This window comes from Falco biarmicus, chromosome 2 (assembly GCF_023638135.1).
Source record: "Falco biarmicus isolate bFalBia1 chromosome 2, bFalBia1.pri, whole genome shotgun sequence".
NCBI lineage: Eukaryota > Metazoa > Chordata > Aves > Falconiformes > Falconidae > Falco > Falco biarmicus.
Window position 1 is genome coordinate 90,411,158 of NC_079289.1, and position 27,734 is coordinate 90,438,891.

Below are 27,734 nucleotides of genomic sequence, written 5' to 3' on the forward strand. Positions count from 1 at the left end.
TGACATTTTTCTGCGCCACACATTGATATAAGTGCTGTTTAATTTTATCACAAGCTACCAACGTTGAAGTGAAATAAACACAGCAATTACATTTTGATGGTACACTTCCCCTCAGTCCCTGCAGTTGAGAAACAATGAAAAACTTCTCCTATTTATGAGGTAAGCCAGCAGCCGAAGCAAACTGGGTAAACTGCTATACGTCTGGGGATGCTACAACTTTTAAACAGGACAAGGAGGTCCCCTATGGATACATCCTGCAAGCAATATATGGAAGCAATTACTCCTTCAGGAAAGTATTTTTTCGCAAACCTAAGCTGTTACAGCACATGAAGTTGTGAAAGGTTGAGTTACAAATGATATGGACCTAGCGACATTACTCACCGGTCAGAATCAAGCCACAGTCACGCTTGCACAACAGCAATGCCTGTCAAGGTTTATGGGCTGGACACAGGAAAGCAAGCCTCAACAGAAGGGGTATGTATTCCTGGTGCGCAACACCCACTGAGAAAATGAACTGTACTGCAGGCTACTTCCCAAGTTTACTTGTTTATATGAAAATGTAAACCGAGAGTGAAATTTAAATGCACTTGCATCACTTAGGAATTGCAATCCTATATTCAACATGAAAGAAACACAGCAAATTAGTGTGGGCGGGGGCCAGATTAATTTAATAGCCATCTCAGTTACCTCGGTAATGCACTGCAGTCTGTTAGGGAAGCACCTCCCGAGGCATTTATGAAAGGGGCTTGAAATACTTCTGAAAACGTTATCCCAGAAGATGTCATATTTATTCAGATATTCAGATTTATTATTGGATTTATAACTGCACATGTTCTGATAGCTGCACTGATTAGATTCCAGACTAATTAATCGGCACCCTGATTTACATGTTATATATATAGGGCACAACGCTGCCAAATATTAAGCACCCCCTGTTATCTGCTGAACGCCCATCACACCACCACAGTCTGGAGGCACCGCACAGAGTTCAAAGTACCTTTGATAACAAAAGCTATTACTGTTGACGACAGAGATGCAATACCATGCAACTTTTCTAGATATTACTCATGACTCATGTCACCAGATGTCATAATGAACTTGTGAATATGTATGCACCTTAACAGAAAGTGCTCTCTCAAAACTGGCATGAGAACCGTCACAGAAGAAAGGTCCGTTCCCCATCCATTGGGCAGAATGTGCTTGCACACAAAAAAAACAAGAGAAAGGAAATGAACACCAGCCCTGACAGACAGTGGTTACGCAAAGGCAAAACTGAAAATTTGCTGGCTTTTTTCCTTTATTAAGCCCAAAATAACACCTTTAAAAAATCCTGACTTCATTAATAAATCAAATGCCTTCATTAAAGAAACATTTACTGCCATTTTCTACACTTTATTTTAAGGCATACAGAAAAATATTTAACAAATGTGTATGCAATTAGATGCCGGGGACTGCTAATTACAGCCCTTCTGAATGCCTCTGCAAAACAAAGATACTCAATACAATATGTTAGAAAGGGTGGGGAAAAGAAAGAGAGGAAGCTGAAGACGATCTAATTCATATTAGCGCAGATATATGCTGGCCTTTGGCTATGAGCAGCAAATAAGCCATCAGTGTAATGCCAAATAGCAGCCAAAGGACATTTTACAGTCACATCTTTGCTTCTGCTTCTCTAATTCATTTCCAGAACATTTCACCTCTAACTAATTATGGAATTTAATGACAGAATGTAAAGGACTGGCTGGGGTTGCAGGCCATTCCAACAAGGCTTTAATGACATATCCTTCAGGTTGCAGAATCTTTATGTACTTAGCAGTGATTTATCAGCCCTGGCAGAGGCAGGTACTTCAAAGGCAACCTTATATAAAAAATAAATTCTGCCTTTGCCAAGCATTGGAAAGAGCACTAAATTAAATTTAAAAATCAATTCCTACAGACAAGAGAGTCATAAAAACTCAGTGGGTTTGTCTATTTGGCCAAACAGGCAAAAATTTATGACAGTACAGTTTTGTAATCAGTAATAGCAATACAGTGTATGTTTTTGATTGGAAAAAATTAAAGATGCCAAAACAACACTGCTAAATATTTAGGCTGAGTTGTGACAGTCCCATTGAGCAAAAACACAAAACATGCATTTTGGTGAATTTCCAACTAGTTTATGTCATACTATACTTTTTATTTTTCAAAAAAGAATATTAAAACTATTATAAGCTCTGTCACCTGCTGTAAGGCAGAATGATGTGATTTTAGTCACTGCACATTTCCTGTTTGTGAGGCAAAAAAGCATAATTTACTTCTTTATAAAAGGGAATATATATAACTATATATATATAATTTTATTGGTATTAACATAATGCAATACCATACATTGAGCAAACAGAAAGAAAACATTTCAAAATACATTTTTTAAAAGTTTCTCCCCATAAGATAGTATGAAATATCAAGTAATTAGCATTAACATTATTACAATACACCCTTAGCCAAATATATTAAGGAAAATCCACATTCTAACCACAGAGATAGAGGCAAACATCAACCCATAGGGGACCCAGAACATAATGATAAATACAATATCTGAATCTACTTTGACATCCAGACGATTACTGGCCCCAAAACAGCCCTCTGGAGTCTGGGTGGTATACAGAGAATACTTTGTGCCTGCTTGGCCAGGCGGCATCACTCACATGTTTAAGTTCTAGAAGATAAAGAGGAACCGAAGAGTTTATCTGCAGAGTCTAATAAATCTCAGCGTGAGGTATCTTCTCCGTCATCATCCAAACGAGTGCCAGTGTACCCTCTGGTAATTCATTACAAACCATTAGATAAATGGAAGTCTCCAAAAGGTCTGTACATACCTCCACTTGACAGAATACACTTAGTTTAGCATGACACAGTAAGGTGACTTCCTTCACTAACGTGAAGCATGCTTAAATGACACGACTGTCTGGTTGGCCTGAACGGGTTCACTGGAGTTCAGTACAAGCAACAGGATTTTACAGTTACCATGGCTGAATCCCTCTTTAATTCCTCGAGGTCTGCAGAACAAAACTGAGTGACATCAAAGCCCTTCCCCTGCCAAGACCCTCTTCCCCTTCCGTTCTCCCGTGCGGGGGGCAGTATTTTCTGCAAATGTGCTCCGTGTAGACTGGATCTGACTTTGTGCCTAGTCCCATTGTGGAAAGGGTGCATTCTTCGAAAGACTGGCCATGCCCTTTGACACCTTCCTGGAGGCCTCATATCCAGGCATGTGGTTGTCTATGCTTTAACAGGTCTGTTCTCTGTTATAAACATCAAAGTTATTCAAGAAGAACTGACTTTCTGAACGGAGGCCATTAGGTTGCTTGCAAGAGGCTGAAGTTGAGTCTCCGTCGTGCCAATTCTCTAATGATAAGTTTATCAACCTTTGAGTCCAATCGGTTCAGTGCCAAGAGAAGTGGATCCCATTTGACATGGAGAGGTGCTATCAACTCTCGCAGTGTATTAGCCTAATATGATAAAGCAGTGATACAATATGTTGAAAGAACTGTGATGTGCCATTATTTCCATATCATATTAGTATATTAGAAATACTATCATGCAAACAAGAGCAAATAGCAAATTTGGCAGACAGTAGCAGCACTACAGAGCTTTTCTAATCTGCATGCAGCTATGCTCATGAGGACAGAGACATGGCACTGTTCTACTGTTACACTTTGCTCCATTAAAATATCCATCCCTGATGCCAAAGAGGTATTTAGGGCAGAAAGTTATATATTCTCTCTTTGTGGATGTGCTTTTTTTTTTTTTTTTTTTTTAAAAAAAAGAACAGAACAAAGAGTAATTGAAAAAAACCCCACCACAAATAAAACAAGAGAACAATACACATCCTAACCAACTTGGGTTGGTTTCCTCCATGTTGAAGAGGCATTAGCTTATTTGGAAGCACTGGAAAAGGGTCACATGAATGATGAGAAAGGAAGCAAAGAATGTGCCCCAAATCCACCAAACGTACTACAAACACAGAAAAATATCCTGTCGGCAACTTATGCATAAACTAGAACAAGAGGTGGCACAACACAATCTGGATCCTTTCATTAGCCTAGCTGACAATCCAGCGTTGTGCAACGTTGGGTGAAGGATAAGATACAGAGCTAGGAAATCATGTGATTTTGAAACCACACTGACATTACATACATCCAAAAGCTAGGGCTTGAGAACTTGAGAATCTTTGTGGACCTGTGTTAGCAAAGAAAAGAGAAAGAGAGAGGTGGAATAAACAGCATACAGCTAAGTTGGTTACTTAAGAGTTTCTGTGTGGATATGCAGTCTCTGCACACAGGGCAGTTTCAAAAGCCCAGCTGCTCTCAGTGCATACCCTATTCTGTTGTCTACTACACTTATTTAGAACACAAAATGGAACAATGGATCTCAAAATCCATTGTTGTTTTAGATCCCAGGTATGAAAAGCTGGGGGATGTTTTGTTGTTAAAAAAACCCACAAAACAACTTTGGGAAAGAGTTCAACTGTGCAGAATATAAAGATGTACAAATTCAATCCAATTTAACTGGTAAGACTTATTTAACTCTTGTTAAAGAGATTTTTTTTTTTTTTCTCCAAAAGACAGGATGAAAAAAGGAAGGAAAATATCAAGCATTGCCATTTTTACTCTTGTGCATATCACAAAAGGTCTGGAGAGCAGAAGAGAAATGTCTCAGTGACAGAAGGCACAAGGTGGAAAGAATCCCAGATGGAAACATCGGTGCCATTTACTCCACCCACAGTAGCAATTGGAAAATGAGTTTCCAGAGAGGCAGAGGGTGAGCAATGCTATACAGAACTCAAACTGAGTTCAGCCTCTCCTGCACTGCTGAGATTTCCTGGGGACTCTGTGCGTCAACAGGGACAGGAGGAAGAAGAAGGGAGAGGAGAACAGTTTATATAACTAAATCCTAAGAATAGCAGTTGAGAGAAACTTTTACGTAACTTATTGCTTAAAATAAGGAACATTTGATTCTACAGCCAAAATGAAAAAAAAACCCACCCAAAACAACAACCCCCAAACCCCAAACCCAAACCCCTGACAAACAAAAGGCCAAACCAGCACATTTCAGGACTCATGGGGCTGAGGGAAGGGAGACTTAAAGTCACAGCATTTAAAACAAGAGTCTTGGATTTGTTTAGAAAAAGGCACTAAGTGAAAGAGCATACTGCTGCCTCGTATGTATCACTGCTGCAGCTTCAGGAAATCCTGTCGTCTCATGGCTGTTGCTCATATAACTTTATCTCTAAAAGTTCCAGAAGTTTGGTTTTAAAGGCCAGGCTTTGGTGAAAGAAACTTGCCTTTTCATGAAACAAGGTGGCTATGAAATCAAGGAGAGTTACTGAAGTTAAGACAAGGGTGTTGCCTACCAGATGTCTATACCCAGCTCTTCCGCATGCCTTGCTGAGGCTGGCTGGGACACATCCCCTGTGCCTATGGAAGAACTGTGCTAAACTTCAACAGATGGTGGGACAGGACTTTTTTTTTGTACCTAAAATCCAACTAAATTTTGCATTAGAAGGTGACTATTTAAAAAGCCCAAACTGCTAATAAGACACACTTTTAAAAAGTCTATTCAGTGATATTGCTAAGGCTGTTATTGGGCTGCCATCAAACACTGGTAATTCTTCGCTGTCCCAGTTTGGATTAGTCACAATGTGCATGAACAGCCTTTCATTAAGACCTCTTGAGACAAGTGGCAGCATACACTGTCCTATTTATCTGAAGGTGAATATAATTAACAGGCACTTGGGGGGCTTTTCTAAATAGATTTTCTCATTATTTTACTGTATCACTCTTACTGATAGTAACTAACTGTACAATATTTCCTATTAGTGTAGATGCAGATTAAGAGTTTAGAAATTCTGCTTTTTGCTCTAAAATTATTTTGCCTTATAATTATAAAAAACACATTTTTCTTTCTCTATCACTAGCATTAGCAAAATGATTTATGTAAAAAATCTCCAGCATATGGATCCCTTTCTAGATAAGGGTTTTTTTAAATTCATTTTAAAGGAGAACAAACACAAATAACAAAGAACAAGTAACATGCTTTTGGATGGATACTTATCAACACTGTAACTTATGAAACGAGACTTGCAAACATTTTGAAAAATAAACCAACTGCCACTCACATATAAAAATGAATACAACCCTATGAAAATAATGAAGTGATCTTACTGCATTTATCAACAAAATTATGTTTCTATTATGAGAAAAGCTTTATGGCAAGTGACTTATCCAGAGCGGTTACAGAAACAAAACTGCCTGCTATAAATCTCCACCTGTTTCTTTAGCTAATGTGGTCACATAAAATGTGAGGAAATCTTCCGTCTGAGCAAACCTGCAGCAGTGGGAGGTATCTGACCCAAGTGGTAAAGACAGAATGCACCCGGGCTGGGACCAAGCCACCAAGCAAGAGCAAAGGGATCCTTTGCAGGCCTTTCTGGGCATGCCACCAAGTCTCAAAACCCAATAAAAATGTAAGCAAAGGGGAGAAGAAAGTTCTCCCTGAGAGAAATGTTTGAGTCACAATCAGTAAGGTCTCAAAATAGCTCTCACAGAAGTCCTGTGTAAGGAAAGGGGCATGGAAGTGGAATCATTCCTCTTTGAGACCTATTTATCAATAATGAAGGCACACCAGCAGTCACTAATGAGTAATTTAAGTTAGGGTTTTCACTTTGATGTGTTTTTTAATAAAATGCATAACATTTTACCACTGTCACTTGAGAGTACACTTTCTTATGAATGTTCACATTATATATTTTGCCCAAACAAGACTACCAGATGCCTGATTATTAAATGGTATGTTTGTGGTAAACTTGCTTTTCAGAGAAGAATTAGGTTGAATAATAACAGGTTAACAAACTTACTTTTGAAATAAATACCTAAGTTTTAGAAAAGGTATTTTCAGTTTTCCCATCTCTAGGGACAATCAGTAAAACTGTAACTGCCTTTTGAATCTCTATTGTTTCCTTCATTTGTGTCCTATTTTGTGTGCATATTTCTACATCTGTTTCTATATGAGAGATACAGAAGGAATTTGACTAGAAGCTCTCACCTATTATCTAGTTCAATAACGAGGCATGTCTAGTTATGTATATTCCCCTAAAGGTAAATACTATGTGTAAGTAATCAGGTTCTGAATGAGAATCAGTGCAAACAATGGGAAAAAGAAATCCCTCCCCATGTACCACAAACTGCTAGCTGGCTGCTTCTGTTGTAAGCGCAGTGGCAGATACATATTCCTCCTCAGTAGGGAAATGGCTCAACACTATTTGACAGAGTCCTTGGGAGGGATGCTGGCAGATCTACAAGCTGTCCATTGCTCAATGTTGGGATGCTCCTACCATCTTCGTGACAGCTCAAGTCTCAGACAGATGCCATGCAGAGATGAAAAGGAGCTGCTATAGAGCCTGGCAATTAGAGTGCCTGAGGAAAGAGGGTTTTGATGACACATGCAGTACAGCCCCCCTGACACTATATTCCAAAGCAGCATCTCTGCAAATTACCTTGTAAGAAGCCAGTTAGATGCAAAAGCAGTAGTAGGAGTCACTCAGTACTCCTCTTGAGGCTTAGTTACTGCAGTAAAGGGCACTAAATCAAACAATGATAATACAGGAATATGCTATCTACTTGCTATCTAGCAAATTCCAGTTTTTCCAGCATCGCAGTGTATGTTTTAGTGTCCCTCATGTCCTCACTGAGCTAAACAAAGGAACACCAAGAGCACAAACATTATATGAGAAAGTACCACAATGAGGAAGGGGGATGGGGAGGACAGATGGTGGTGTCAGACCACACAGAACCTCTAGTATCTGCTCCTCTACAACTGCTGCACTCAGCCCCCTGAGAACAAGGCACAGGGAAATTACAGGGCTCTGATCGGCAGGTGTTTTTCCTCCCACTTACCACAGTATTTCTAAATGTGCAAATGTATCCTGGCTCTCCCAATACACACTTCATATACTACAGTTATTGCTAAATAACCCTCTATCTACTCAGAACTAAAAAAACCTAAATCCCCTCCCCGCCCCAAACGAAGTAAGCAAAAATCCCACTAGAGTTACAATAAAAAGCACCTGAAAACTTAGAATTCATAGCTAATGTTTTACACACTCCAACACCACACCACTAATGTACTTACTAATACATGGAATAACAGTATTCTCTGTATCATCCTGTCTTAAGCTGTGCACACGTATGCTGAATTTTATCTAGCTCCTCTCATGTGCAGGGAAGACCTATAAGCCTGATAAACTCATCATGCTTTTCCCCAGACTCTTGCTTAGCCTTGTAGCTGCAGGGCCTGACACCACTCTGTCCCTGGGTGCAAATGCAGGCATCACACTGGTGGTGCATGCTGCAACAACCTTAATTCATAGCACTCTTACTGCTCTGTGAAAGCCACCTCTGATAAAAACAGCCATGGACTTGGAAATTTGTGGAGACAGACCTCTCAAGCACTTCTAACCCTTCTTTCTGCACTACCTTCTGCTAAAATAATATCCCACACAGGGTTGTCAAGGAAAAGGTTTACATAAAGAATATGCATTTGCTTTAACAACACAGTTTCTCTAAAAGGCAAGAAGGTTTTTGACAATGCCAGTAGAGCTCCTATATTATTTGTGTTTGTTTATGGAGGTTTTATTAAATGATAAAACTTCCAGCTTGCAACAAATAAGGATGGCACCAGTATTGGTAGTTAAACATCTAATGAAGGAGTACCACCCACCTATAAGGACCTCATTTTTGTGCTCCTCTCTGGTAAGTGGATTTTTTTTAAATGTAGCACATTAAATTGTCAAATTACTAATTCTTACTATATTATATTCATCCTAATTCTGCCCATATTATGTCCCTCCATATTAGATGTATCTCATGGTTATTCTTGTGTTGCACAGGTCTCTAATATGCCATTAGCAAATTCTTTAGCAAACTAATTATCAGGGTCTTACTGGAATGATGGTTCACAACTCCAAGACAGAGCAGTTTGAGTTGTGGCTCTGTCAGAAAGCCAAAGTTATTTTTTCCAGAGCAGTTTGTTGTGTAACCCAGCCCTCTAATTTGGGACATAAACAGTGAGACACAGCTGAATAACCATGGTGAGGGAAAAAAGAAAAAAAAAAGAAGCTGGCTGACTTTCTTAATTTCTTATAGTTTTATATATATTCAGAGGGTACAAGATGTAATCAGGACTTTAGTGTCCCACTGGGAAATTTATGAATTCTGAGAATGTTATTAAAATTTCTGCATATTGGCACTCTAATTGCTGGATGACACTAAAACTAAGTTGAATGTCTATGGAACAAGCCTCATCCAGGAGATGCCCACATTACCTTCAAAAGACAAGCATGAGGCATGTATTTAACTAAGGTTCCTTTCAATTAATTTCTTTACTATCACTGTAAGCTAAAATTAGCCAGGCTATGATTGTAATGGCCTATAAAGCTCAATTTAATCTACCAAACATCCTGCATGGTTTATACTGAGGATCACTTGAAAAGACATGTCTTTATTTCCTACCATGAAGCAGGAACTGTAGTTCCAGTTCGTTGCTCCATGAAAGAAAGACTTACTATGCAGCACAAAAATGGGAGTTGTGTTTCCTGACTAATGCTTTGGATTTCAACCCTGAAAAAAGAAGTAATGTACTAATTTCTCGTATTTTTATCACTGATTTTAACAGGGAATATTTAAGGAGAATTGGTCCTATTATCATAACAGATTATTCTCTATATCATTTTTATCAGCTGCATATTTTTGGGAATTTTTATACATTAACACCCTCGGGCCTTTAAAAGCAAACAGAAACGTATGGAATTAATTATAACATGTCAAATTTAAATTTACACGAAGTTTTAAGTGTAACCAGTAGAAGCCACTTCAGGTAAAGAACATTTTAATAGCCCGTCATCAAGTAATGTAATTGCTTTTTCTGATGGTGCCTTCCATATTGATAACAAAACCCCTGATACATACTTATTCACACTGACAAAATCATTCGCATGATGAAGTAACGTCCAGCCAGACTGTCACCTCCCTGCTGCCCGTCTGCCTCTGAGGGCAGGGAACTGAGATGCTGCCCTGCCACAGCTGCTGACAACTGCAGCAACTTGCCATCCTGTCCTAGATCTCTTCTTTGAGTGGTCAATAAGAGACAGATCACATAAACATTTTAAATTACTGGTGTCAGACCATGCAGTTAAGGTAAAATGAACAGACTGAGCAAAAGGTGTCATCTTCTTCGTGCCCTGTTCTGCTGAGGCTCTTCAGCAGCTTGTGCTAAAATGTCCAGCATGAATGGTGTGAAAACACCCTGTCAGGGAAAGTTGGGAGGGCAGGTTATTGTTGTTATTACTATTGCTCATATTGAGATATTTTAATTGAATTTGGAGCTCACTGGAGAAGCACACACACAAAACATGGCTTACGTTCTTACTCATCTGGTGAGGCCATTAAGCGAGATGTTGACAGCACCCCCAGGCTGGCTGTGCGGCATGTAACAAAGGTATCCCCTGCTCTCTTCTCGTGTACTAGCACATCTTTGATCTGTCAGTCCAACTTGCCATGACTGTTCCCAGGCAAGTTATAGTGTCCTGCTCCAACTGTATTTTTTAGTCAGGTCTCTTCCAGGCTCGAGGAGGACCACCATTTAGCAACACAAATGCTATCAGATCTGAAACCCCTCTGTCAGATCAACAAACTGAAATACACTGCGCAAGGTTTTTAGAAACCTTGCTTCTAAATAATTCGGTTTCCATAAAACTAAGGCAGAAATTGCCTCTCCTGTTTTAAAACAATGTTGCTGCTGCTGCTTTCTCAGGTGTCTACACTGTCCTGAAAGCCCACCAGACCAATACAGCCATGAGCTCCTTGTTTTGCTGCAGTGAATTCATTACCCACTTGGGAATATAAAATGAAGAATTAATGATAAAACATTTCACACCTGGTGGATACTGAAAGCATATATTTTCATCTGGTGAATTTAACTTTTATTTTTCATGAGAATAATTATCTCTACATAAAAAGCTTGCATTGAAAGGTTTTATGTTATGTACCCTTCTAGCAAGCCAAACATTGCTGTTTTTTGTGTATAATTGTTTGTATATTTTTAACATGCAAGAGCTGTTTTCAGAGGTGCTCTAAGTTTTTGTTAAAAAATATATCCTAAGCCTATCATATGCCAAACAATGCCCTCACCTGTGTATAAGACAAAATTGGAGCTGCACAGGGATTTTATTGGGCTACAGGCTCCTCTTACAGGAGTCAAATGCTGAAAACGTCAGGAGTTCCCCATTGCATTTCAACCTTAAAGATAACAACAAACAACAAATTTTGAATTTTTTCAAATCCCTGGACATGCTAGAGTGAATATGATCTCTTTAATTTGATAGTATCTCTTCAAGCCTGCTAAGAAAGTACTTCTATACACAATTTAGGAGGGGAAAAAAATAGCAAACATTGAGGGAGTCTTTTGTTGTATCACCTTATGTGTTCAAGAGCCTGGTTATATATTCATTCAGAAAACCACAGTCGTTCATGGACAGGCATTTGTCAGATTGGTCAAGAAAGCCCAGACAAAGCTTAAGGATGACATGCCAGGGTTTCATGGCCACGCAATGCCCAGCCATGGAGGAGCCCTTAGCTCTGCTGCCCAGCCTTCCTCTGAAATCCAGGCACCCATCAAAGGCCTTCTTGGTGAAAGTGGACATGGTGCAACCAGCATTTTTTAAGGGAAGATGCTGATTAAGATCTTGGTGCACTGGGGATAACCAGGAAGAGGTACTCCCTACACTACTAACCGTTCCTTCCCTACACTACTAACCGTTCCTACTTTTCCACTAATGCCTTCCACCAATTCAGCAGTTTTTTTCCCTTGATGATCTCTGTACAAACGTACAAAGACATAGGTATGAAAAGTCATTGCTTCTCACTAGCCTCCTCCTCCCTAATTTGTCCCCAAGCACCTTTGAAACACAAAAATGCTTCTGTCACATGCTGTGTTTCACAAGGTGCAGCTTCCTTACTTCTGTATGACGGTACTGTTTCGCAGAAGAAATATTCCTGCATCAAACAGATTACAGCACCAATACCCAATCTGAGCACCGGTTCTCTTCTCCTGCACATCTGACCCTTTCCCAGAGCGGGACGGCAGAGCACTGCTCCTGCCTCAGCACCCCATCCTGAGCGGCCAAGGGTGATTCTGCCGAGACTGTGGGAGATCCACTGTCCTCCTGGGGTGGTGGAGCAGCACACAGGGCTCACCAGCACGGCCACACTGGCACCCAGGTGATTTTCCTTTTCCTACAGCAGCTCAAGCTCCTCCACTGGCACAAACCATCAGAGCTGTGGTGGAGATGGGCATTTCTCAAAACCTTTTGAGATGTCAAAAGTGTTCTTCTTTTTCAGGAGAATGAAAATAGGCTCTCTGCAGCCTTCAACTGGAAATGAAAGAGCCACCTCAAAACGTGCATGACTGCTAGCTCTTGCTACTTCATCTAGGGTTGTAGATAACAAGTATGGAGAAATATCTTTAGCTTCCTCAAAGTCAACCACATCCAAGTAAAGAGAAGACTGATGAAAGTGAGAGAAGCCCTTCCTGAAAGGACTGCCCCAGCTCAGGGAGTGGTCAGGTAGCAGGGGTACTGCTGGCATGAGATGGCAGCTGAGCAGGCTGAGCCCAACTCTTCAGTGAGGAAGATGAGCAGGAGGAAGGCTGGTGCCAGGTGGGAGGGAACACCCATGGCAGCTCCTGACACCTGACCCTGACATCGTTGTAGCAATCTGCCGGGAACGCATTTCAGACTTAATTAGTATTAAACCCCCGCCTTGATCTGGGTAATGGTAGTAAGTGCTCAGGAGGGCTCAGCCTGCTCCCCCGGCCACCTCCAGGTGAGCAAGCAGTGCTGGTGCCTGGAGCTGCCAGGCACTTGGCCCTTGGTCCTGCCAACCATAGCAGAAAGGGCATCCAGAGGCTAGAAGAGGAAATCCCTCATTGTCACCACAACCAGTGGCTGCTGTGTGCAAGCAAACCTTGCTCTGCAAAGGGCCTGGGGGGAACAGACTGCAACACCCTCTGATGCTGCGGGGAAGGGTTACCTAGAAAAACAGCCACTCTTGGAAACTGCCAGGTAAGAGTGCCCTTCACTCAGAAGATGGTAAGCCAAAGAAGGCTTGTCCTGAGGGGTTTCTGCTCTCCATACCAGTCCTGTGGATGGTCACCCCTCCCCTGGGCAAGCTCTAGCATGATCCGGAGCTGCTCTGCAGTGGATATATTCCCAGCCATTTACTACTTACTCCCCCCTTCAGATTGCTAAAGTGCTTTTCATCAAAATATCACCACTAAACAAACAAAATAGCAGCATCTCTACAATGTGAAAAACACTGAGTATCATGCAGCTGAGCTTGTTCTCATCCCACGATAGCAACCTCCCACCTACTGAGTGATTCCTCAAGCTGCTCAGTTACTTATGTCTTCTGCTGATTTCTTTAGTAGCTACATTGTCTTTTTTAGTTTCCTTCTCCTCTGCAGTCTTGCATCACCAACATCAAAACTACACCTTAATTTTTTTTCTATCAGGCAGAACCATCTTGAACCAAACAGTTCCCTTTAGTTCTCTTCTGAGATTGCAAAGCCACAATTGCGGAGTATTTGTTAGAAATATCAAATCAACTTCCACAAAAACAGAGAACTTGGGAGGTTTGGCATCTACTTCCAAATAAACACAGCACGTAGTGGAGATAAAGCAGAAAAAAAAAAAAGTAAAAAAGTAAATCCCTGAAGTGTCACATACGAAGGCTGTATACTGCTCTGGCCTTCTCACCTCAAAAAGGAGTATTGAGAAAGGTGGAGATCTGGGCAGCCAGGATTACTGGTGGTGTGAAAGGTTTTTCCTGTGGGTTGTGACTGTATGGTCTAGGACCGTTCAAGACTTGGTCACTCCTATAAACAAGGAGGATGCAGAGGTCTATATAATTATGAGCACATACAAGCACCGAGTAAAGAGAAAAAAGGTTGATAGTTGCCTGTTTCAGTAACAGGAGCATCTGAAAATCTGTGTGACGGGTTTAAAACTAGCCAAAAGAGATGCTTTTCTCTCCAGCTTGGAGTTAAAATGTGCAACTCCTTGTTGCCATGCAATACAGCTAAAAGTACACCTGAGTTCAAACTTGAGAAAACTGTTTTGTGGAAAAATGACCCATCAAGGGCTACCAGCAAGACACCTTTAACTCTGCCCTGGAAATATGTTTTTAGGCACTGTTCAAGGCAAGCTAAGTGGGTTAGCTGGAATGTGGACCTCAATGCTCTTCAGTGCAATCACTTGTGCTCACAGGTTGGTTTTGGTTTCTTTTTTTTTTTTTTTTTTTTTTTTAAATGCAAGTAGTTTAGTCTGAGATCTATCTAGAACTACACAAAAATGTTTTGGACAATTTTTACTAAGCTCACATCTGCTGTGCAGAATGGAAACATTAGACTGCAAGATGAAACAGTAAAACCAACAAGCTTACTGAATTTTTAATTTTGCAAGGATTTGTTTTTTTCCAGAAGAAAGAAACATCCTTCTTAAAGAAGCTGTGTATCTGATGGCAATAAGCTCACTAATTTTCCTGTATAACACCAGGACTTGCCATCAGTACAACTGGGTATTCTGAAGAGGCTTTACATTATTAGATTATGACTGACGCTTTCATAATTAGCACTGTCTTGAATTTATGTTCATCTTCCTCAATGTTTTTTATTCCAGAAATATAGGTAGAGAGGTTCTGGAGAAATTATCCTGGTGCAATGACATGGAATTAGGCTATAAATTTATCTTTGATTTACATTGTATCTTTCAGAACTAGGGTAAAAGAAGCACAGAAAACAAGATTGCTTCTGGAAAAGAGACCCAAGAAAGAGCAATTCTGAAATACACAGAGATCATATTACCTTTTCTAGTGTCCTTCCTTTTATCTGGTATGTTAAATATTTTACTGCGGTTACACAGTAACCACAAAGTTCGGCATATATTATATGATACATCTATTTGACAACTCCGTGGAAAAATAAGAACTTTCTCAATTTAAGTTTTCTGTGAGAAAGTATATGAGAAGGTAGGACTGGGCAACAATTTATCTGTTCTGGTTACATTATGGTGTGATAGGCATCGTATCAGCACAGCTGCTGCTGATGAAAAAAATGTTGGTGACCATGATTTACACACTTCTCTGTGAACTATGAAATACAGCCAGTACATGGTCAGCTTAAGCTGAAGGTTTTTAAAACAACCCCTTAGCAGGTGTGTGCAGAAATGCTGGGGGGATATCAGAACTGGAAATTCTGTTACATGCCCAAGTGCAGACAACAACATCCCCTGCTCACCCTGTAACTACTACAACCATTGTATTTGCCTTGGAAGGAGAAAACAGTTGTTAGTAAAACTCACGAGGAACCCAGAAGAAGATCTGGCTGTACACTTTTGCTCATGAATAACAATGCTAGCTATGGCAACTGCTAAAGATGAGCAACACTAGACTGAAGAAATGCAAAATGTACAAGGACAAAATAAAGAAACAGGCTCATGACTTCATCTTTTAAAAGATCTACTCCATTTCAATATGGTACAACTGAGTAAGTCATCTGAAGAAAAAGTCTAACCAGAGGCCTCAGCTAATATTTTTGGAAGACATGAGCTAAGGGGACACTCTGAAGGTCTTATTTGTCAAAAATAACTGTCAACTCAGCTAATTATGGACTTTTTATTACAGGGTTTTTAACATAATCATGAGGTTATGCCAGCTTCTCCTCCTTGAAGGACAACTTGCGCTGAGGAAATGTTTCTGTGCACTGGCACGGTATGCCAGAGCATGGCCCCAGCGTAATGTACGTCCACTTGGCTCACCTGCACAGCATGCTAAATAGCATGATTCTGTGAAACAAAGGCAAAAGCATCATGGGTGTATTTACAGTAGGTTATTCTGTAAGAGAAATGTGTCACTATCAACACAAAATGCTTTTAAAACAGTTTTTCTAACTGGGGAAAAGATTTATAACACCATCATCCTCAATTGTGGCAAAGAGCATTAAGGCTGACGGGATTTTCATTTGGAAAACAAATCACAACTCAAGGAATCTTGTTCCATAGCTTATCCTCACCATTACAGATTTAAGTCCTACTTCTAGTCTTCTGCCTTTTGCTTCCATCTCACCCCAGTAGATTTTGCCATCTCTTCCCCACCTAGCCTGATGTTTCCTGTTCCCAACAAGCGCTACGGATCATGGTCTGTAGAAAGTGTTTCCTTTCTTTTTATGCAGGTAAATGAAGCCTCCACCACCTTGGTTGGGTCTGCTTTCCTTTCCTTGTTTATCGGGTTACTCTCAGCAACCTCCTATTCCCCATCATCCTAGGGAGCAGCGATGCTCAAAACCACATACAGTCTTCTGGCAGCCGTGTAAGATGAGCCAAATCTAGGTGGAATACAAAATCTCACCCCTTCACTTCCAGCTTCCTCTTGAGTAGAAACCCCAAGACTACAGGTCTCACAAGCCTCAACGGGACAGTGCTGGCTGCTTGGGGCCATCTGACCATGCCCCCATCCTCCCATGTTCAAACTACCCTGAAAGTTCAGGAATAATGAATTCCATCAAGGACCCAAGTGCTATTTTCAAAACTGACTGAAAAGCCTAATTTTTACTTCAAGTGAAGTTTAGCCACAACATGTACAAGCTTAGGAAACTGGCCTTTTGGGATGGAGGACAGCAAGAAGAAGGTGGCTGACACTTTCAAATTTCATTAACTGTAAAAGCCATTTCCAAATTGTGAGTCTCCAAGGCAATCATTTTTTCACCTTATGAAAACCCTGAAACTTCCTCCTACCTTCTACCAACAGTTCAAAATTAGCTGAACCAAAATTTTCAGCCATCCTCTAAAAACAAGTATTCCCAGGAAAACTAACACACGTCCTCTTTTCCACTTCTTTACTATGGAGACATTTTATACAAATTTTATAGACTGTGCAAGATGTTCACATAGTCAAATTTCTCAACTTCTTAAGAGTTTGCACAGATGCAAATATAGCCTGTTTATGCTCTAAGATTCGTGCTGACCACTATAAGGTGCCCATACCTGCAGGCAGAATGTGTGAATTGAACTGCAGAAGGTTAAAACTCAAACTGAGCAGAGAACTTAGAAACTATTGATTTATTAATGCATAATGCACTAATGTCTAAAGAGCATTTTCTGGTTTTTATTTTATTTTTATTCCTCAGTCCCACCATTTCATAAACCATTGTCAAAACTCTGAGATTTACGTTTTCAATGGATTGGTGTAAAAACCTGATGGTATGCTTAAATTATTCTAGTTCATTAATAAGTATTCCTAGCCTCTGTAAGAATCACATGAAACTTTTGAGGCTACATTAGGAAATATGACATTAAATACCAAGATCATACAGTAATACTAGAGAAGGTAAGCATAGTCCTTTGTGGTAAAAAATTGTAAAGAAAAATAATACCTTAGTCGTGGACAGCTTTAGCGGGAGTGTAAAATTTAAATGGGAATTTTCCTAGGCTCTTTACAAAGCCAGAAATAAAAAAAAAAATGTTCTCTTCCATCTTCCAAAAAGACAGAAACCAGGAATTCTAGTTGTCCCTAAAGACATTACATAAAGTTAAAAATATAACTGTTATACTGTAAAAGTTTGTGCATGTACTTATAGCTTGATAACAACAAAAAAAAGAAAATGTCTTGAAAATAAAATTTGTTTTCTTATTTAACAGTGGAAAAGAAATGGCTGGGTGCATTCTAGCAGGGAGGAAAGAAACAGAATAATTCTCAGAAGAAAGCCTCAAGCTTTTAATAGATTAAGTATGATTTTCATATTGGATTTCAAGTGTTCATATTAGTACAGTAAAATTACCACTTTAATGCCAAATGTAGAGGCTATTAAAATACTGTTATGTGAATTCTAAAACAGATTTTGCTATTTTTACTACAGGAAGATACTCTCTAATTCTCTGGATCTCATATTCACCAGTTCTCAAGTACTCTGTAATGACAGACATGCACGCATCGGAAATGCCAGATTAGCTGCAAGGGGCCCATTGCCCAGCCCAGCCGGGTCTGCACCAGGAGTGCCCCCCCCTCCGCAAGTCATCCCGCCTCACTCAAAAGCTAACTTTCATTTAACCTGGAACTAGATGCACAATGATCCCTGTAACCTTATTCTCATTAATTTTGCTGGGTAAAGCAATCAGGGTAATCTTCCTCCCCGTTCCTACCCTGTGGCTAAGCCTTGCAGTGCCACTCCCCGATCTGTCTATCTCTGAATTTACAACCAGGAGAAATCTCCCAAGTGAAGTCTCCTTCGCTTTACCTCCTCCTTGATGCCTGTAAATCTTCACATGAATAAATCAACATTTCAAAAACTGGCTGAAAGGTGGTTTTAAATCGAAGTTTTTGGCAGCCTCTCCTTACTCTCTAACCATGATAACAACTCAAATGCTTTTAAACAAATCAGTGGTGATATTTTTTATACCAAAAGGCCAAAGTTCATCCCTCTGGAATCCAGAAGAGAAGAAATAGCAGCTCTTCTTTTGTGTTAGCAGTACTCAAAATGTGGAGCCAGTAAGTGACCATCTTACTTAAAATGCAACCTCTTTCTCCGTGTAAATACAGCAAGATCTTGCAGAGAACTTGTTTCACAATTTGTCCATTAACTCATGCTATTTAATAGCACTCCACTACATACAATGATGTGGGAATATTAACTATCATCAACAAGATCCAAAACTCACAAATTTGGGTCAAAAAAGGAGACAAATAATCTTTATCTTCTAGCTTTTGAACCACAATTTTGAAAACAAACGTAGAAACCTATTTTTTAATTATTAATGAGAACTGAGATCCTTGCAAAATTCCTTGATTGCAGGGCTTTTTTTTTTTTTTTTTTAAGAAAGTACTATGTTACCGCATTTGTTTCGTGAGAACTGGCAATGCTCGATACTGAAAAATAACAGAAAATCTTACAAACTAAACTCACATGGTTAGTAAAAACTCTGAGCATTAAGCACCTTCGGGGGACTGATGAAATCCCAACTGACAAAAAGATGATCCTTCAGTTCCCCACCTATCTCCAGGTAACATCTTCCTTGGCTATTTAAATGTTAAATAGAACATTTAAAAAAAAAAAAAAAAAGAACAGATGTGAGACAGGGCACAATCTTTTCCTTCTAGAAGTTCAGCTCCCAGAAGTGAGTGACAGCCACCTCTGATAGCGCAAGCCAAGCCCAGAGGGAGCAGACACCAGAGCGGCTGTTGATGGGGGAGGCTGCACTATGTGGGGTTCTCCTGAGGCTGCCCTGCGCCCAGAAACAGTCCCAGGCTAATGGCCTGGATGGTGGAAGAGAATAAACCTATTAAAATCCACAGGCATAACAGTGGGAGGAAACGCCTCCCAGACTGCTGGAGGACAGTCTCAGAAGTTGGAATGATTTGGAGGGATGAAATCCCTTGCCAAGTTTCATATAGCAATATGGTAAATGCTATGATAACAGACACAGAGCTTGGCAAACACCAGGTTAGTCTGCAAGGCTTTTTTTTTTTTTTTTTTCCTTGTCTAGTCAGGCTGTTAGTTTTACAAAATGTCATATTTGTTTGTTAGTTGGTTAGTTTTAGCCCAATTAATTAGGCATTTTAAATCACCTGAGGTCTTTATAAACATGAGCTACTTAACGTGGGTATGTGAGGTGTGCAGGAATAATCAGCTCAACTGTGACTAGAAAAGTAACCATTAAGCAGAAAAGCATCTGCGATACTGTACAGCAGAAACTGAAATATGAAGTACAATATGGTTGCAAACCAGATATTTTTCACGGTACAGTGCACAAAACACCCAAAAACCTTCCTGGTCTCAGCCAGGTGCGCTACACCCAGCTTGGACACTGCCATCCCAGAAGAGGTGGGAGGCAGCTGGAAAACCCAGGGAAGCTCAGCAAGAGGGGTCAGAAACCTAGAAAATGCTGTCTCTGAGAAAAAAATAAATCAACCTTTGTAACAACCTTTCAGCTTGAAAAAAGAGCTGCTGTAATGGAGCAGTTTTGTTTTCCGTGCCATAATGGAAAGGAAATGCTGGGCTTAAATTGCAGATGGAACAATTCAATATCCATTAGGAAAGAAAAAAAATAATAATCCTTTCCAATACAGCAAAAAGGAAAAGCACTGTCCAGAGGGAATGAGGAATGCCCACTGCTGGGGGTGTTTAAGGACAGATTTGGTAGGTATAGCAGCTCCAGATTTAGAGGCCAAAGGTATACAGTCTAACCTTTGAATTCACTTTCAGCTCACTGCCCCCAAGATGTGTGCAGCACACTCACAGCTTCACCATAGCCTTCGGAGGGGTCAGGATTTCAGCCTATATATATATCTGCTGCGCTCCTGCAGTGGAAAGGTTTAGGAAACAAGCAGGGAGATTAAGATGCCAAAACATAAGCATCTAGTGCCATTTTAGCTGTCAAAGAGCATCCAAGGAAGCTGCATAGGGCTGGCAGGTTGGACAGACAACCTACATGAGATCTGTGACCCTCTGGAGCAGCAGCTAGTGGCTAAGAGAGGAAAGTCAGGCTGGGATGCTAGGAAAATTCACAAAAAATTGCCCTGCTACATTTATTTCATAGGCCTCCATGACAGTCTTCATCTCAAAGCCAAGAACTCAGAGGAGTTATTTTTAAAAAATAGACTAAGCCAAACAAAACTGCTTCGTAACAACTTTGCCTTTTCCAGAGTCTCCTGTCCAAAAATTTTAGCAGGATGCTGACTGTGTGCACTGAGGGCTTTGATTATCTCATGCTGCTTCCCACAACCAACAGTAATTAAACAAGAATGCATGTTTACATGGTGACACTATATAAGTTCAGCATGGTAGCAGTTTAATAAAACTACATCCCTCCTATGTCCTTCCAGGCACTACTGACTCAGGTTCCTCCCTGCATATGTTTTAACAGTTGCCTTGAATGAACCTGAGCACCACAGACAGCAGATGGTACCACCTGAAGATGTAATAAATCCAATCTGAAAAGATTTTAGTCCTCCTCTATTCTGCCAGTCCTACTGGTATTGTGTCATATTCTTGATTTAATTATAATTGATTATAGAAAGGGTTTTCGTTTTTTTCAGCCTTGGGAAAAAAATTAAAAATTTTAAAATTACACATTCCAAAAGAACATTCTCATACAAACAATAGCTGACTAACTTTTTTTCATTGTAGATGTCTGTTTCCCTTGTATTTAGAAGCTTTCAGATTAGGCTAAGTGCCTGCTGCATCTCAAAGAGGAACAACCCCAGTTCTGCAAAATTCCATGAAAAGTGGCTTCCTCATGTATTGTGCAGTGGTCAAATCTAAGAGTGTCTTTAAAACAATTTTCAGTACATTTCAGTGAGAAGATTTATGTACATGATTAAAAAAATGTATATTTTTCATGGTTTAAATCAAAATGATTGTGAGTATAAATTTTGGGACAGGTAAACCCTCTTTTTAATGGAAAACTACATGTTATTTCTCTAAAAAAAGGTCTGATTTTCCTTTCGTACATTAAGTAATTTCAAAAAAGCTACATATCCTTGTTTAAGATGGGACTGTATTATACTTCAGAATGAAAGCCCATTTGAAATTGAGGGGGTGGAATCTGCAAGCATAAAAAAAGGCTTTTTTGTATTGCTGTTGAGACGTATCAGGCCAACAAAGGGGGAAGCAGCTGCATATCCTTCAGTACCGCAAACAGAGGGCCCTAGGGGCCTTGGACTGTCTTCCCTGTATCACCTGTGAGGTGGTCTGCCACTTAGGAGTTGTCTTTTCCCAAGGACAGCATTGCTGCAGCCAGACTCAGACAGGGCAGCGGCAGGGACAGAGCTTGCTTACACCAAGAAATGCAAAAATTAAATGCAACCGGACTGGTTGTGTAACACCCAGCCAAAGAATTAATGTGGAAAGTAGGAAAAAACCAGAAAGCTATTGCCCACATCTATAAACCAGCTAACCTGAAGGTGTCTCTGATAGCATGGCTCCCTTGACAGCCACCAGCTTACCAAGAGAATCAAGGAAATTTTGCAAGAAAGGTAATCTATAAGAACAGTCATGTAAGAAATTCTCTTGAGCATTTCTTTTGCTTGTAAAAAGACCATTTAATCCATATATTTCAGGTAAAAGCAGATGACCTTTTTTGGCAACGACACCCAAAGCCATTAAAACCAAAATAGGAGTAAGGAATTCACTTCTCCTTCGCATTTTTAGCAGCTTGGGCAATGGAAATCTACTAAAATTTAAAATATGGCAACAACAAATTTGTGGGTAAAATGCATTCATGTGTAAAAACACTAAAAGGCAAAAAATTAAACTACTTTTATTTTTGTTGACAGCCCATATTGCTTTCTGAATTGCTGCTTAGTAAATGATTCAGTATTTGGCTTTCAAACACTCCAGGCATTTTTTCCCCTTTGAACTGAAATTTAAAATCAGAATACAGAGGTTTTTGTATCCCACTATTTTTATTTAAATACAAACCCACTTCTACAATGGAGTTTCTTTTGCATATGAGAGTTGGTAAAGCTTCATTTTATAAATTTTAAATTTTTAATTAAAGAACTTGCTCAGAAAGAACCACACATATTCCCAGTACTTGTTTGTCCAAGTCAGTTTTCATATCAATGTTTTTTAATATAATAGTCTAAACCACATTTTTATACGTGCAGCTGAACATATACACATATATGAAAGCTAGAAGATAATTAAGCAACTCCGATTTGGGATGACAATTTTCCCAAATATGCAGCTGCTTCTGGAAGCATATAGAAATCCCTATTCAGATAAACATGTACCTTAAAATTTAACAAGGATAAAGAAGTTTAGCCTGACATATAACCTAGATCATCAGCAGTGCTGTCCCCCACCCATTCATTTTCATATAATACAGTTCCCTAGGATCTCACTGGATCTTATGACAATTGAAGCACTAAATGGTTTCATTAATAATAATAATAATAATAAAATAATAATAAGTAGTATTTGAAGACATGACATTCCACCAGACATTTTGAACATAAAGCATTTGCTTGGAAAAGCAGACCAGGTGATATGGCTGTCACTGTCTTGTTCTGCTTTTCCATGGTTCCTTCCTTCCTGAAACTGAGCCACTGATGAAAATTTCCTTGTAAATATATAAACTATCCATACCAAAGGTTAGTAGTTTACACTGTAAACTAACAGGCTTAATTTTCGAACATAACTGGGCAGTATTTTTAGGCAAGCTCATTAATCATTCTGAGTTAGCAACAAAGCTAGCACCTTGGAGGCAGTGGAAGGGAGGAGGCAGGCCTCCTCCTAGTAGAAAAAGCACGAAATGCCAATGGTCCTCAGCCCACAGGAGTGCAAATACCCAGTCAGGTGCCACAGGAAGGCTCAAAAGTGAATTAGGAATGAAAATTCAGATAACAAAAACAACGCTCAGAAAAAGCAGCCATTTCATTAGTCTAGTTCAGTGTCTGAGCATGCACGGGTTGTACTTCCCAGAAGGATGTTGAGCAAAAAACATCCCAACCCTGACAAATGTTCTGGTTTGTACAGGACTGATAATGGATGTAGTAAGCTGGAATAACACCCCCTTTAGTGCCCCAGAGGGTGCTGCACTCATGCTGATCGCTAGCCTCATAAGGAATACTTTAAATGTGAAACATCACCTGTCATTTCTCACAGCTCTGCTTATTTAAGATACTACCAGGCATGCACACCCTTACTAACTTGAATAATACCAGAGGGGAAAATATGGTATCTTAATGGTCTCTTCCTTGTCTCTTGGTGCAGGTAAAACTAACTAGGTGGTTGGACGACAGGACACCGGTAATGGTATCCCCTCTAAAATGGAAGGAGGCTGGCAGAAAAGCAAACCACACTATTCATTTCAGACACACATCCCCATCAACTGCAGCGTGTGCAATCCAGGCTTTTCGCATTATTCATCCTGACTCCCACATTTCACTGTTGCCTAAACCCTGCCAAAGTGAAAAGACACCCTATCCAAAAGGCAGAGAAGCAAAACCTAGAAGTGGTACACAGCGAACTACTTCGTAACACAGTGTTTAATTAGAAAACATTGATCTTTCTGAAAGATATCATTTGCGCTGCGTATTACAGGCCTCTCATTAAAAAGAGGTAACCCTCCCCGTACTTATATTTCAGAATTTGAAATGTCTGACCTTATTCAGAGTATATTTTTTACTAGCACAAACTCCTTCTTGAAGTCAAATGACACCTAGGATGTCCCATGTATATACCTTCTTGGCACAGTGCGTGAAGCTTGCTGCTAGTCATGGGACTCCCTAAACCCATGCGTCCTATTTTGTGAAAGCACTGCCACCTTGAATTTAACTTCTGTGACTGGTAGGTGGGGTGGGAGAAACTGCTCTCAGTTTCTGTCATTATTCTCTTGATGGTTCTTAATTTTTTTACTGGGGAAAAAAGAAAGAAGTCTCATGTTTGGTACCTCAGCAAAAGCAGATATTTGATTTCTTTCAGAGACTAGCTCTCAGCGACATCAAGGGGAGCTCTCCTCAAATCCTTTGCAGGCACTGGACATCTCTCTGAGCTGCAAAATGCCAGCGCTAGCTCCTGCTCTGGCCTTTGGCAAGTGTCTTCAGCGGTTTAAGGCTAAAAGACACGTTTCGGAGACTGAAGCATGAGGCTGCTGTGTTCCTCTGGGGCAGCACTCACTAGACTGTGTGGGACTAAGCATGGGATGCCGAGAGATATTGCAAACCTGAAGAAGAGCTTATGGTGATGCAACAAAATGCCAGGCACCACGTTGTGAATGCGCCCAGGCTTAGAAACATAGCAAAATCTTTTCAGGGTGACACAAGTCACACATAGAAGATGGTTGCATCTCATAAATGCTCTGGGAGGGAAAATCAGTGCAGCAAACAAATGGCCCCCACCCTTCAATTGCCCCCAAAGGACAGCCATTAATTTATTGATATCTATTTAAGACTTTGTAAAAGTTGTCCACCCTATATAAAAGATACTCCAAAATTACAACGATGCAGTAGCAACAAAAAAAAATCCTAAACCACATCAGTAGGAATCACAGTACTTAGAATGGAGGGAAAGGTCAGAAAACTTGCAGAAGCAAGAGAACAGAGAGGTGAGGAATGATGTAGAAGGAAATGAACAGTGGGAAGTGATTATTACCTGCTCCAAATACATCTTCAAACTCAAACATAGACACCAATGCTTTTCTACCCATATTCCTGAAGAAATCTTACAAAGCCTGCACAGTGGAAAGCTCACTTGCATGCTGTTACAGGTCCCAAGTGTGCGCTCCCTGGAAGGTGTGCCAATACTGCTCTGGCCAGCCCCACAGCACGTGGAGTCAGCAGCAGAGTTGCTACCGCAGCATTGTCTGGGTAGGTGACAGCACCAGAAATTCCCACGGGTGCTATTGTTCTTCAAAGACATTTTTAGTGAGTATAGGAAAAAAAAGTACAGGTTTTTTTGCAGCTAAGTTGGCAGGATTTACAGCCAGTTACACTGTAGAGAGCTAATACCTGCTTCTGTTAAATGCTGAACTCTTAATTATTCCTATTACTGTCCCACAAACCAAAGAAGTCTTTGAAAATGAAGGAACCACCATCAAAAATACTTTCAAATAATAAAACAAAAAATGAAGCAAGCTTCCCTGGGAGAGAACCCAGAAACAGTCTCCCAAGAAGATTCTAGAGGTGTTCTTTGGCCTTAAGTGGTGAAATCTGTTAAAACAGAGGGCGCAGACACCAGTGGGGCCAGAGGGGCAGGGGGTGACAGTGCCATGACTGATGCACAGCTGCCTCCTTTTATTATGTCCCACTATCAGAAGACAAACCTGAAAAGGCCTAACTTGTCCTTCACAACTGAACCACAGAAACACAACACACTGCGCCATAGCCATGGAGCTGCTCCCCACGCGTGCCTGCCTCTGAACAACACAGCAAGAGGCATGTTTGGTGCCACAGGTCTGAATGTTGTTTGCCATTTTCACAACCTCAGGAGCAAACGCACGGACAAACTCAAATATCCACATGAGAATCCTCTTCGATTACAAAGCAAGAGACCATTACAGGACGGTGTCAATATGGAACATCTAAATGATTTACACAAAAGTCATTTCAATTAGGGAAATAGAACAATCCATTAAATATTAGCAGTACAATGTTAACGTGATATAATGAGACGGAAAGAAGCAACTGAACACACAACAAAGTTAGGTCCTAATGGATAAACACAGGAAAGGACAACCTGTATTTTCAGTTTATCATGATGTATCTAGGCATTACAGCAGAGCTGATACACAGAACTATTTGTAATGTCAGTAAAGTCTTGCAGCACCTATTTAAGGCATAAAGTAGTGATTAACAGAGAGCAGATGCTTAGTTGTTGCAAATCAGTGTATTTTTAGGAGAAAGTCAATAGAACTACATTAAATTATAGCAGCTGGAGACAGCATTTGAAAAAGCATGGAGCTCCTAAGTTGTGGTGTGGTTATTTGAAAAGAATTCTGCAAAAGAAGTTGGAAGAAACAGGACTACATTTTACTATTTGATTTAAACTCCAGAGGTTTTAAAAGTGGGAATGTAAAAACAAAAGGCTCAGAAAACAAACATTTGGCCATGGTATTTGACTTGTACAGCAACAACTGAAAGTAGCTGCATTCCTTGTCCCGCACAAAAAGCAACAGGAATGATTAAGCTTTAAAACACATATATGCACACACAAGAACACACATAATCATCCAAGAGCTCAGAACTACATCAGGATCACAAATGTGTAAGGCAAATAAATACATTTAAAAGGTTCATCTGATACCACATCAGGGAAGGTTCAGGGTAAGGTTAAAACATTTCTGAAAGGGAGAGCATTCCCCTTCTCCAGCCAGTTGCAATGTTTCGTTTTCCCAGAGCAATGGAGGTGAGCAGAGCAATGATGTAGCACGCACGAGGGTACCCATTCTGTTAGTGGACTAAGAAAACCTCTCAGCTCAGAAACTGGATTTTGCACTTAAGAACACCACTTGCATGAAATCCTCCTGCTTTTACTGGTAAGAGCACTGGAAGAAGCCAGCATTGCAAACACAACATTGCAGCTATAGCAACAAGCAATTAAACAAGCTTTTCAACAGACTAAACAGTATTTTCTTTCTGGTTTTATAACTTCATGGTCAATTCACCATGAACACTTTACTTGTCTGTCTGGTCATTAATGTCTCAAAAGCAATCTCCTGTTAATGTTTCAACCAAGAAAACCTCGCTCCAAGAAAAAGAAAAGTATGCGTATACAGGGAGACCACCACAAAAATTAAACTTTTTTCTCCCTTTTTGGAAATCGGTATAGAAAGATGGAGCAGAGCCCAAGTTCTGGCCTATTAAATCAAGCACTAGCTCTTTATTAGTATGGTACGATATAAAATGTTACAACCAGGAACCCAAAAGCATTAAAATTGAGATTTAAAACACCTAACAACTTAGGCCCTGCAACAGTATCTCTGAGTAATGTCCAGACAGCACAGGAACTCCAGTGGAAAGTTTCCTTGATTCTTTTTGTTGACAGTGAGGAATTTTTTAAAAATTATTTTTATATCAATGTCAGTAAAAACACACGTGAAAACCAAAATTGAAGGCTAAAAAGAGGATAAAACATTCTGCATGGTTGATGAA

At 40.1% G+C, this 27,734-nt stretch overlaps 1 protein-coding gene across 5 annotated transcripts in view; it reads right to left on the bottom strand.

Annotated features, from left to right (window-relative positions):
• Window positions 1–27,734, bottom strand: part of CNKSR2 (connector enhancer of kinase suppressor of Ras 2) — a 220,812-nt gene that overhangs the window by 13,839 nt on the left and 179,239 nt on the right. Inside the window, exon 21 of one of the 5 annotated variants that reach the window (XM_056329481.1) lies at window positions 1,280–3,485. The exons of the other annotated variants lie outside the window; for them this stretch is intronic. Coding sequence (XP_056185456.1) covers window positions 3,481–3,485 — 5 coding nt within the window. The 3' untranslated portion in view covers window positions 1,280–3,480. Of the gene's footprint in view, window positions 1–1,279; window positions 3,486–27,734 lie in introns of those variants that run through there. 5 annotated transcript variants of the gene reach the window in all.